At 35.8% G+C, this 12,820-nt stretch overlaps 1 protein-coding gene across 5 annotated transcripts in view; it reads right to left on the reverse strand.

Moving 5' to 3' along the window:
- RUFY1 (RUN and FYVE domain containing 1) overlaps window positions 1–12,820 on the reverse strand; it is a 38,715-nt gene that overhangs the window by 5,169 nt on the left and 20,726 nt on the right. For all 5 annotated transcript variants that reach the window (XM_001379047.4, XM_007473882.3, XM_007473883.3 and 2 more), the window contains exons 7-14: window positions 12,336–12,401; window positions 11,095–11,164; window positions 6,869–6,970; window positions 6,110–6,226; window positions 5,463–5,630; window positions 3,566–3,663; window positions 3,086–3,205; window positions 2,356–2,485 (exon numbers count right to left, since the gene is read on the reverse strand). In XM_001379047.4, the coding sequence (XP_001379084.1) occupies window positions 2,356–2,485; window positions 3,086–3,205; window positions 3,566–3,663; window positions 5,463–5,630; window positions 6,110–6,226; window positions 6,869–6,970; window positions 11,095–11,164; window positions 12,336–12,401 (871 nt within the window). The remainder of the gene's footprint in view (window positions 1–2,355; window positions 2,486–3,085; window positions 3,206–3,565; window positions 3,664–5,462; window positions 5,631–6,109; window positions 6,227–6,868; window positions 6,971–11,094; window positions 11,165–12,335; window positions 12,402–12,820) is intronic.

Here is a 12,820-nt window from a genome sequence, read left to right on the forward strand (position 1 = left end):
TTAGAAATGGGACTCTAATAAACAGATGAGAAACGACTACCCTGCTGGCTATATCCCATCCTGGAATACTATTGTGCTTTAAGAAATTATGAAAGGGAGGGCTTCAGAAAAACCTGGGAAGATTTATGAGATGATGTGCAGGGTGAATTGAGCAGGGCTGGGAGAACACTGAACCCAGTAAGAACAATATTTTAAGGAGAATCAACAGTGAAAGACATAGCTACTCTGATCAATACAGTGATCCATGACAAAAGGACTCATGAAAAATGCTATCTACCTTTAGAGAGAGAATGGATTAAGTCTGACTGCAGAATGAAACATTTTTTGACTTTTTCTTTGAAAACATAGCTAAGGTTTGAAAGTTGGTTTTGCATGACTTCCTATATATAATGGATATCATATTTCTTGTCTTACCAGTGAGTGGGGAAGGTGGACAGTGCGAGAGAGAGAATTAGAACTGAAAACAAAATAAAAAAATCTCCCTCTCCACAAAACAAACAAAAAAGATAAATCTCTATCTTAGTGTGAATCTGCTTTGTAATCAAGCCTTCAAGTAGTACTTATATTAGTGGGTTCCTAAATTTTTATTTTTTGAAATAACACTTTTGGAAAAATAATTTTAAAATCTAGATAAGAACACTTGGATTTTATCTCCTAGGAAATATAAGATTCAAAGACATGAATAAATATGAATAAATACTGTTTTGCTGGATGGAAGTAGGCTACTTGTGAGTGGACAATTAGCTGGTTCCTTGTGAAGGAATTGCTAACACTTTTTTTTTTAAACACTCACCTACTGTCTTAGAATCAATACTGTACAATGGTTCCAAGTGAAAACAGCAGTAAGGGCCATGCAATGGGGGTTAAGTGACTTGGCCAGGGTCACACAGCTGGGAAGTGTCTGAGGTCATATTTGAACCCAGGACCTCCCTTTTCTAGGCCTTGTTCTCCATCCACTGATATACTTAGCTGCCCCCAATTATTAACATTTTTGAAAAACCAATAATCCATTTGTAAGACCTATTTACAGCACCAGGAGTTGTGATATAATCTAAGCAGTATCTTGAGCCTATAAATTTATTATTCATAAGTTATGGTGGGCCCCCCAAAAATCACACTGAAAATGAAAATGCAATCAATTGTCTGAGGGGATAGTAAAATTTCAGACTTTAGATATATGAAAAGGGTTTGAACAGGGGCTTTATATTGGTGAAGTGGACTTACAGAAAGTGGTAACATTCTATGAGACCTCTCTATAAGCATTTGGGTGAACTACTGGGTTGGGCTGGTTATTTGCAATTCTCCCTCTGGGACAGTCTGACCCTATAATTGGCTAAACATAAAAACTAGGAGACCCTCATACTGTAATTAAGACAGTCAGGTTTCAAATGAATTTCTAATCCTACTAAGAGAAGAGAAGGTGCCTTTCAGTAACTTTGGCAGGGAATCAGGTAGGGTAGATCTCGGAAATTTTTTTCTAGGGAAATATATCTCCTTAATATGGCCTTAGTTCCTTAGCAATGGGATCCTGGGCAAAACAATAACCTCAGTTGCCTTGTCCTTACTGATCTTCTGCTTTGGAACCAATACTTAGAATTGTTTCAATTCAGAAGGTAAGGATTTTGAAAAAAGAAAAAACTATATATCCTTAGTTCAGACTAGATAAGCATGAATGAATTGGTTCTAAGGCAGCTGTGAACCTCTAAATTTGGAGGCTATTCCCTTTAACCCATGCAAAAGTCAGGGTTACTACGGGGTTCCAACTAGAAGTTTGAACCTACTCCAGAATGAACTCCAGGTTCTGGTTTGATATGAAACTTGTAGGGTCAGCCATCAGCCCTCTGGGATAACTACAGCAGGGCTAGAACAGTTCTCAGTGGTTTAGAATAACTCAAGACTAAGTAGGTTTTCCTGGGGCCATGAGAAGATAAGGGACCTTGTGTGGTCCTAGAATCTTTAAGGCTCTGGAAGTGGGGTGATTAGGTTTTATCTGCCCAAACGTATTTGCCATTCTGTTTATTGATATTTTTTTATGTGATCAATAAATTTAATGAGACCCTGTCCTTGATGAACACTAAGCCATTCTTTAAAGTAAAACTAACCACTAGTAAGCCTAATTAAGACTGTCACTTTTAAATAAAAAAATAACTGAAGGACTAAATTAAACCCTCTTTGAATACTTCAAGACTCTTCTTTAGTATAGCTATTCCTTTTCAGTTAAATCACACTTCAAGGATTCTGAAGAAATCTATAATCACTACATCTATGCAAGAGGAAAAGGGTTTTTGGATGGTTTTTCCAAGATGTGAATTGACAAACACCAATTCTTGACCCTTCACATGCTGCCTATTTTACCTTTTTCAATCCATCTACTTGATGCAACTCTGTTTTGAGAAGAGAGGCAGCATCTTTTTCTTGCTGTAACTCTTTCTGAAGAGCTTGCCTTTGCTCTTTTTCTGACTTCAGCTCTCTTTCAAGACTCAAGCTGTTAAAAAAAAAAAAAGAGATGGTTTTAATTGGAGATTGTTATATTAGGGAATACAGTTGAAACTTGGGACTAGGGCACACCAAATGAAAAGTTACTTGATGTCTTATTTCTTGAGTTGGGAAATTCTTTTTCTCAGCTATCCTTCCAATCACTCTGTTTTCCCCCAAAACTTATATCTTCTATAACTTGTCTGTGAGACATGGCTTTTTATCAAGTGTTTTAAAAAAAAAAGGCAAACTGTTAAGTTGTCCCAGAAATCTAGAAAGAAAAACTGATGAGAATGTAGGTTAGAAAGGGGCAAGAGGGTAAACCTCAGGTTGTCTAGATAGTAAACAAGGTAGTTTTGGAGGAGAGAGGAAATAGGAACAACACTCCAATGAACATGAAACTTCTTCAGTCAACTGTTTTATTTGCTTTATGCACTACAATAAGTAAATCAATGACTTTTGCACTGGGCACTAGGATAAGAGGAATGGTAAAGATGACTTTGAAAATCAGAGACTAACTGTTACATCGTAAACCAGACAGGCACATGCATTGTTCCCAGAGTCCAACCCCCTTCCCCTAATCCAGCAGAAGCAGTTGGGTATCATTTACCATTGTTTGTCCAGTTGGGAGAGTTGCTGTTGTAGGGTTTCAACTTTGCTACCAAATTCTTGCTTCAGTTTGTTGTTTCTCTCTTCAGCCCCCCGCCTGGCCTTTTCAGACTGCTGTAATCTACACCAAAATATTTAAGATATCTATATGTCTAACCCATTGTTCAGAAAATAAATTAGAAAGCCCTGAGACTCAGCATCTTCTATGCTTCATTATTTCATCTCTCATAGTTAATTCTGAGTCTAAGCACTGGAAGCAAGGGCCTTAGAGTAGAGGTCCTTCTGACAATCCTGGTTAAGGAGACATGTATAAAATCCTCAGACTTTTGAGGCAAGATCATTTTGTTCCCTTCTCTGCTTAGAGAATTACAGTACCACTCTCTATAGGAAAGAGTGAATTTTCATTTTACAGACCTAGAAATTCTCAATTTCACAGAATTCCAGAGAACCTTGACAGTGAGCATTAGGTGATATCCATTACCTCTCTTCCATTTGTTTCATGGCAGACATTACTTGATTGGTTTTTCCTTCATAAGATATGATTGCTTCATTCTTCTGTTGTAAGCAGCTCTCTGCATTCTAGATGAGAAAAAAGTTAAATTCAGAAAATGAAAATTTATCCAATGTGTTATAAATAATAAAATGCTATATAAATGTCAGTTATAATCACAATTATTATATTAACAGTCCACAAGATGTCAGAGAATAATTTCAAATCAAAAGCTTTAGAATGTCTATTTAAAATATATTCTTAATGTCTTATTTTCCTACCAGTTAAAAAATATTATTAAATGCTGAGACTCCTGGCAATCTAAGAGCAAATCTCAGTTTTACAGGCAGGAAAGGAATGGGATAAAGAAGGGAGTTTTCACATGTTTGGCTCAAGGCCATAGTCACCAAATAGATTTTTGATCCTTTGCTTTCACCACCAGAGTGCACTTTCTTTGCTGGACATGATAAACTTGCTCTAATTGAGGGGAAAAAAAGTAACAATTAAACACTTGGGTAAAAAGATGGTGAATATAAGGGATAGGAACATGTCTTTCAAGAGTATTTATGGGAAGCAAGGAAGATTCTGTCAAAGAACAGGACTCACACACAAATATCTTGAAGGAGACTAAAGAAGCAGTCACTATGGCAACTCTTGGGGCATTCTTTTATTTGAGTCTCAAGTCACAGAATGAGTAGCTGGATAAATCAGAGCTGCTCAAATAGAACTGAACTAAATAGGTGAAATCTGACTTACGGTTCAGAGAGAAGTCAAGAAAGGAACTGGTAATTCCAGAATGCCTCTCTTAGTGTGTCCATGGTGAGAATCCATGGAGAGGACCCAAAGACAACTAATTAGAGAAGGGATAAATCTACCAAATTCTTTTCACTAGCACTGTTTGTGTTAAACATTTCCGTATTTTAATTTCTTTTTCATTTTTGGAGGAGAAATTTCTATAGCTTTGATATAAAAAGGTAAAGTGATATTTAATTGCTAAAAGTGGGGGTGTGCTTGCATAACAAGCAATTATAATCAACATTATATGTGTGTGTGTGTGTGTGTGTGTGTGTGTGTGTGTGTGTGTGTGTGTGTGTGTGTGTGTATGATTTAGAGGAAGTGATCTAGGCCATGAAAGATTACAGAAACAGTTCCAGAAAAGATATTTCTAAATCTTTAAACTAGTATTGATTCATGTTAAAAAGATGTTTCTATATTAGAAAGAAGGAAAGAGAGAGGCAAAGAGAAAAAGGAGTAAAATAAATCCTTAACAATTAGCACGATTGCTACTTTCAATATCTTTGACTTAGATATTAATAGAAGTGAAATATGAACCATAATGAAACATGATTTTCTGTGATTATTTATAAAATAAAGTGGTAAGCAAAACTTAAAAAAAAAATAGCAAATGTTTTAGAAGGGATAAGTGAATTCCTAGGATCAACATGAGGCATGTAAACAAGCCAGGGTTATTTGAAAATTAGCCCAATTCAATAGAAAATTTGAGTGGTTTCCATCTAATCAAGGCCTATTCTTTGCAGTAAAAGTCTACTCTTGTATGCTTGTCATTTTCCTGTCCTCCTGTCCACTTTGAGCAAAGAGAGGGAAGGAAATACAAGGAGATTGTTTGGTTACACATAAAAAGAAAGTTTAATATGTATTGAAATGGAAAAATTTGGAAACCAAACACTAACAAAAATCTACTTATATGTGATTGGTGTTGAACAATTAGAAAGCAAAGCAGAAGTAAACAGATCAGAGGAAGAATAAAAAAAGGCATTCGAAGGTACCTGGAAAAGAATAAAGAAAAAGGATGTATGACAAACAGTGAGGTCCGAGTTCCCATGTGGTATTTGGATGTATTGACTATATTTGCAAAGCTGATTTCTACCTGGGCTTTATGAAACATCTGCAAGTTAATTGCTTTTACTTCTTCCAGTTGTTGTCGAAGAGCAACTAGTGTATCTTGTTTTTCATGTGTATCCTTTTCTAGTAGTTTCATTGCAATCTCCATTTCTGTTTTCATTCCAATCTGCAGCTCCAATTCTTTCTCTAGTTCCTTAGGTGGAAGAGAGATACAAGGAAGTCACTTCTTTATTTAAGCTTATCATGGGAAATCATCTAGTTTAATTTTTTATATGGAGATCTTCTTGGTCAGGGCCTGTGATATTCGTGCTTAATATTGTAAACATTTGTTGGTTTTCCATGTACACCTTAAAGTAAAAACAAGTGTTTTGGAATCACAAGGCTGAAGGAGATTCTGAAAGGTTACGCAGGACACTGAAGGCAAGCTCATAACATATTTTCTTTGCATAATGTACTATGTATTTATTTGTAAGCAAAGCTGGCTCTGCATCATGCCAACAAAATCCTAGTGACTATTGATATGACTGACAAAACAAACCTTACTTTAAACTTTTGCATTTCTGTCTCCTTTCTTATTGATTTAGCAGCTGAATGCATTCTTAGAATTCTGGGCTAAATCGCTGAAAACATGTCGTAGGTTTTTTTGAACCTCTTTTAATGTTTTGTACTCACCATTCGGACTTTCTTTTCCTCTTTCAGCTGTTTCCATACATCACTATACATTTCATCCAGGCCTTGTCGAGTTTGTTTGTAAGTATCAAGCTCTACCTTTGTATCCTGTTTTGTCACCTGTATCAAATATAAATATTAGAGTACCCCAGACAACAATTCTTTTGCTCATTTATTTGAATGTAGTTACTAACTGGGATGAATGAATTTCAAACTTTTAAGGGGCCTGAAATCCTGCCTAAAACTGTAATAGCTAACTTTCATATTACAAAAGGAAAAAGAACAAACATTCATTGGTTTAATATAATTAGACAATCAAAAATGAATCAAAAGGGGCCTTGCTTTTTTGATGGCACTTTTAAAGGATTTATCTGGGGAAAAAAACAATTTAATGTAGGACTATTTCCTCTATAAAGCATTTACCTAGTTATCTTCTAAGCCTGTAGTTAAATCAGGAGAAAGAAACCATATGAAACCATTCTGCAGCCTACTTAGAAGGAAGAAGTATTCTCCTTCACATTTGTTTCCTCTTATAATAGCCCCCCAAACAATTTGAAAACAGGTTACTCTACAATTCCTAATGGATGAAGTATTGCCAGTGTAATGGTTAGGAGATGCCCTGGGCCGCCTTCCACAAGCCAGAACAGAATTTCTACTGGAGCAACTTCAAGGATACAATTGTTATTCAGTTCAAAGATGAGAGCTTGATGGATAAGAACACGCTTATTTTCTGTGGCCAGTTTTCTAAGTCCAATTTCTAACCTCTACACTCTTTTCACTTCTTTCCCGGATTAATTCATTCTGTTCTTTTAACTGTTGCTGTTCTTCTTGAAGTGAATCAATCCGATCTGTAGCTGCTGAAAGCTGGGCAAGAAAGGAGAATAGTTTTAGTGTAGACACAGACCACCCATTAAGGTCACTAAAATTCATACATAGTTTAAGATACTAAGCTAGGCACAAAGTAAACAAATCTTACCATTCATATAACAGAAGGATCAGAGAAATTTAGAATTGAAAAGGATTTTTTTCACTTCAGATGAGGGAAATTAGGCTCCCAGAGGGGAAATGACTTGCCTAAGATCATTTAGCTAAGTCTTGCATCTCCTTTTACTATTATTGTGACATTAACTCTTTCAATTCTTTTTCACAATATTTTCAGAGGTCAGGGCATGGATTTTAGTTCTAAGAGGTTATGTTATTATCATAGGTGAAAGAGAATTAATTTTCAACAACTCTTTTTTTGTCTCATCTGTTCACATAACACTGCCATAAAGAGCACAGAACTGGTAGTTTTGGTTAAAAGGATATTTCTTAGTTGGTGTTTTAAAATAAAATTTCATTTTTTTGAAATTTCAAAATTTCATTCAAAATTAAAATTAAAGTTTCAAGTGGTAGAACTTGTTGCCAATTTACATAGAAACTTCAAGATAAAAAATCTCAGGCAGGCAAAGTTTAGCATTCAGAGCAAATATTCAAATAGATGAACAAGTTAAAAAAAAAACCCCAACAAACAACCCATTCTTTTATTTATATTTTTGACAGTTTCTATATAGGGGGAAAATAAGGATTACCCAAAGAAAGATAATTTCTTTGATCAGTGAGGAAGGCTTAAAGACCTGCCAGATATGTTAGGTATAAATACACAAGCCAGCCCTCCTTATCCCTGCTTCAGAATAAATGTAGGGAAAAAGCACAAGAAGAAGGAATGTGATAAATCCTAGTTAGGCATTTCTCCAATCTTTCCCCCCAACTGCTGTGAAGGTAAGAGTTTCTCTTAAGAACTTCATAAGCCAAACTATGTCAAAGAAATGAATCACCCAGTCATCAACCCCAAAGTCCTAGATGCTAAATAACAAACATTTGATGATGAGAGAAATTGTGTACTCTTGGCTATAGCCTTAAGCCTAGGCTTTACGCATAAGGTCACACTGTTCAACATCAGACAAGGGGATTTCAGATTTCTATTTTTACAATGATAAAGAACAGATAATAAGTAACATTCACAAGTTATTCTGAATGGTACTTTCCTGGCTAATCTTTTGTAAATTCATCAACTGTCACAATATTCAATCTATATTGGGCTCAGTAATATCTGAAAAGTGGAATATGTGTATTGATTTTCTGAATCTTGTATTGGCCCCACTGACCAATGACAGAATAATGCCAACCAGCATAAAATTCCTTTTCAATTTTTTTTCTTAATTGATGAACTAGGGCAAACTGACTAATGATTTCATACTTAACACATACGTATTAATACTAGAAAGCATTTCTCCCAACCCTTCAGAGCAGCAGGATGGAGATGCCTAAGCAGACAGGGACAGCTACCTGAAGAAAGGTTCACAAACAGCTGAGAATGCCATTTCCTGCTAAGAGAGAAGACAAGATGACTATCATGTCCACAAAGGAGTGTCTGCCTGGCAGCTGGTAGAAAACTTTCGACTCTTCCTCATCCCTTGATCTTCCTGTCCTCTCATTTTCCACTTCCTATGTAAGAAACAAGAGAAAGACCATACTATGGAGAGACTGGTCAAGTCTCATAATAAATGCTTATTTACTTGACTTGACATGACTTGGTTCCATGCTTCCATGAGGCAGATATTCCAGAGGAGGAAGGCTAGAGTATTTGTACCTCTCAAATTTTATAACCTCTGGTACAAAGATACGGCATTATCTATAGTTTTGTGCCACAAATGGCTTCTCCATTTGGATTAAAAAATAAACAAAAAAACCCTGCCAAAACAGTAGAGCCACAGAGTGTCCACTGAAGTCCCACTTTAGTGCCTTATTATGGCATGGGGGAACCCTGGGATCTTAAGTGATGCCTTAGAAGGCCCTACTAAGCTAGAAAGGCTTCAAGTGTAGATCTGGTCATAGACTACTGCTGAAGGATCAGCCTAAATAACTTTAATGAGGCCCCTGAATCTTAGTAAACTATTCAGGCCTTTTTTTTGGTGGTTCTAGACCTATGATTTTATTGATATTTAGGGTATACCTATGGTAAGAAAATTCCCTCATCCATTCTGATCAACGATTCTTCTGTAACTTAGAGACAAGAGAATCACAAAGGGTGCGCAGAGTAAATGACTCGAAGGTCATATCACTAGAATGTGTAAAAAGAGAGACTTGAATCCTGGTTTTCTTGACTCTGAGGCTGGCTCTTGATCTTATGCCAAATCAAAGAAATAAGAGCCATAATATTTGAAGTTCTCTCTGGAGAGAGAAGGTTTTTTAGATATTAATCCTATGTAAGGCTTCTAAGTAAAGTTTCATCTACAAGAAACTCTGTAACACAGCAACAACAATAATCATTTATTAAGCATTAACATATATGAAGCTCTGTGCTAGGTGCTGGGGGAGGGGAAAGATAGATAAGATATAATCCCTGACTTCAAAGTACTTTCTTTTACAATATTTTATAAGAAGTGTATCAGAGGGTTATAAAACAAAGTGCTATGTTAGGCCTGAAAGGGAAGGTGGTTAGTAACATGTAAGAAGTGAGAGAAAATCTGAGAAGGTATCCTGGAGGAGCTAACATTTAAAGTGAGATATATAATGTAGAGGACTTCAACTGGTGAAGAGAGGGAAGGATGCTGTTTCAGAAATAGGTAATACTTCTACAAAGGCACAGAAATGTGTGAGCAAAGTGCATGTCCGTGGGGCAGAGAATCCAGTTTGGCTGAAACAGAGTGAATGGTGGGGAAGAATAAGACATGAACTTATGGAGGTTGTATGTGTCACCCCATTGTGGAAAAGTCTGAACTTGACTCAGGAAGTACTAAAAAGTGAGCAGAGAAGTGACATGCACAGACTTTGTACAAAAAAAGCATACTACCAGTAGTATAGATTAATAAGAGAGAAGAAAATAAAAGGGGGAAACCTGTAAGAAAAGGATGGTGTCGTATGAGTGAGTAGCAACGGAAACCTATGATTCCACTGGGATTGAAGAGGTAGGGATTCTTGTACAAGATGTTTTGGACGCATGTAAAAGATGGATCTGATCTGGCAAATGACTAGATATGAGAAGTGAGGGAGAGTCAAAGATCTCCAGAAGGTTATAAATATTGTAGGTCATGTGTGCCATAGACACAACTAGTGAAGTCAGAAGAGGGATGGGTTGGAGGAATGATGACTGGTCTGGGGCAGGTTAACTTTGAGATGAGAGTAAGATGATATTCAGGTAGCAAGGTCCTGGAGTCAGTTGAAGATGTGAATCTGGAGTAAAGATGAGATTTACAGATTAGAGATATATACATATATATATTTGGGTGTTATTTACATAGAAATCATGCTTAATGCATAGGATATAAATAAGACTGCTAGGGGAAAGTGGGTAGAGCATGAAAACACATTATCCTTTTGGGGAAAGCCTGGTATAAGCGGTCCAGAAGAGGATGAGGTGCCAGTGAAAGAGAAAAGGTTTGGTAAAAGATGGTGGAGGAAAAGTAGTAGAATATGATGTCTTTTAAATCAAAGGAAGGGGGAGCACCTAGTAGGAGGAATCAAAAGACCTCACGTATTTAGAGCTGGAAGGGATGGGGTGGTCAACAGTATCAAAAGCTAGAAATATGTAAAGGAAGAGGAAGACTGGAAAAAAAGGTCACTGTGAATCATTGGTGATCTTCAAGAAAAAGACAAAGGGTTGAGAAAAGAAGGATTGACTAGCAAGAGGAAAAAACATCTGCTTCAGAAGGACATTTAAAATAAGTTTGGCAGGAAGGAGAAAAATAGGAGAGTGGCTAGTTGGGCTAGAAGGATTAAGAAGAGCAGACTTTTTTGGAAGTAGAGAGATCTCAATATTATTTGTAGGTCAATGGGAAGGACTGCTATGGGTAAGAGAGCATTTGTGCAGGAGGAGATAATGGCTGGAAGAAGATCCTAGAAGATGTATGTGGGAGAGAATTGGGATCAAGTCAATCTTAATGAATCAAAACCATTTCACATAACTATAATGTCACTATTTTTCAAAAAATGATTAAGTTTCAAACCTCTTCTTGAAGTTTTGAATTGGTCTTTTCTAGACAATCTATCTTGGCCTGAAGATCCCCAACAGTGCAGCTGTAATAAAAAGATTAAAGACTGAACTTGTGGATACACTAACTTGCACAATGATATATATTTAATCAAGGCAGTGATTCTTTCAATACTGATCTTATAAGAGCTCAGGATGCTTTCAATGACCTAGAGTGAAGGAGGAATCTTGTGAACTTCCTCTTTCTTACTCCCCTATTACCTAATTTATTGTTTAAAATTTTAGAGTGTTTTCTGGAGGTGATGAAAACTGGAATATGTGTTTGAAATCTTACAATGATAGGAATGGCAAAAAAAAAAGAGTTTTTACTTTTTCAGATAAGTTTCAGCAATGAAAATAAATTTATCTATAAAACACACAAGAATTTCATTTGCTAGCTACAAATGACCAAGGTATTCTTGACATAACTTTATTTGCTACAAATGTCTTGTTATAGAGCTCATCAAAACCGATTCAAATTACATAAAATGTTCTCCAGCTATCTTCACCCTACAAGGGTGTATCTTTAAGATATGGGCTTGCTAAGATGGCCACAGCAATCCAGAAACTGATCATACTGGCAGCCTGAAATGAAAACATCTTCATGCCTACCATATGTGGGTCTATATTTGCTGACTGTTATCTAGAAATCAGAATAGCTACATGACTGAGAAACAAATATAAAACTGAGTGCCTAAACCTGAGCTGAAATGATTTGGCATATAACATAGAACAATTAGCTATTTTGATAGTTTTTCTTTTGAAGCTTATAATTTAGTTTGTAGACTACTAGCCAAAAAGATTTGCAAAGCAAACTAGAAACTATGTGTCAAGAGGAAATTCTAACACAGTTCCATACAACTCAGCTATTAGTTGTTCTTTTTGTTTACAGACTGAAAATATTGTATGAAACCTGGAAAGAGGCATCTTCAAAAAAAGTATGAAAGCACGAGAACATTTCTAGTGAATTTTCTTTGGAAACAAATATCTTTTTAAAGGATAATTAACAATTAAAGTTGTAAATTTACTTTCTACAATAGTAAAAGCTTACATTTGCAGCATGCTTTAAGTTTCACAAAGCATTTTCCTCCTAAAAGCTCTATAAGATAGATAACATTATAAGTATTATCTCCTCATTTTACAGATGAAGAAAAAGGTTCATAGAAGAAACCTGATTTGCCTAATGAGCCATGAAAATTAAAAATGACTGAGCCCTACCTTAAGTGTCTGTTAAGTTCTTCCACATAATTCTTTTGATCAAGGACATCAGTAATTCTTTCATGTCTATTTTTAAAGAAAAGGAAAAGGGATTCTTTAACTCATTGGCTATTCTTCATCTTGGCTCTCTATTTCCCCCAAAAGACAACTACCTTAGAGAAGTAGCAGTTATCTCCAATATTAGAAAACCACTAAGTCACAATAATAAAGAAAGAATAGGCTGGAAAACAATTGTTTATCCTCTGAACTAATGAGTGGTATAGCTAGTGAAGGAAAAAGAAAGGTGGGGAGGGAAGTGGCAGGGTTAGAATGAATTATTGAAATCCTATACTAGAGCTATTGTTAATAAAACTTGCATTAATAAAATATCTCAGAACATGGAATGAAAATTAATATCACAAAATAGGGTTATGAATAAAGTAAATTTTATGCCCAGTGTTAAAAATCTTTTACTTATCCTCTGTTAGGGCAAATAAAGGAATGTA

This window comes from Monodelphis domestica, chromosome 1 (genome assembly GCF_027887165.1).
Source record: "Monodelphis domestica isolate mMonDom1 chromosome 1, mMonDom1.pri, whole genome shotgun sequence".
Lineage (NCBI taxonomy): Eukaryota > Metazoa > Chordata > Mammalia > Didelphimorphia > Didelphidae > Monodelphis > Monodelphis domestica.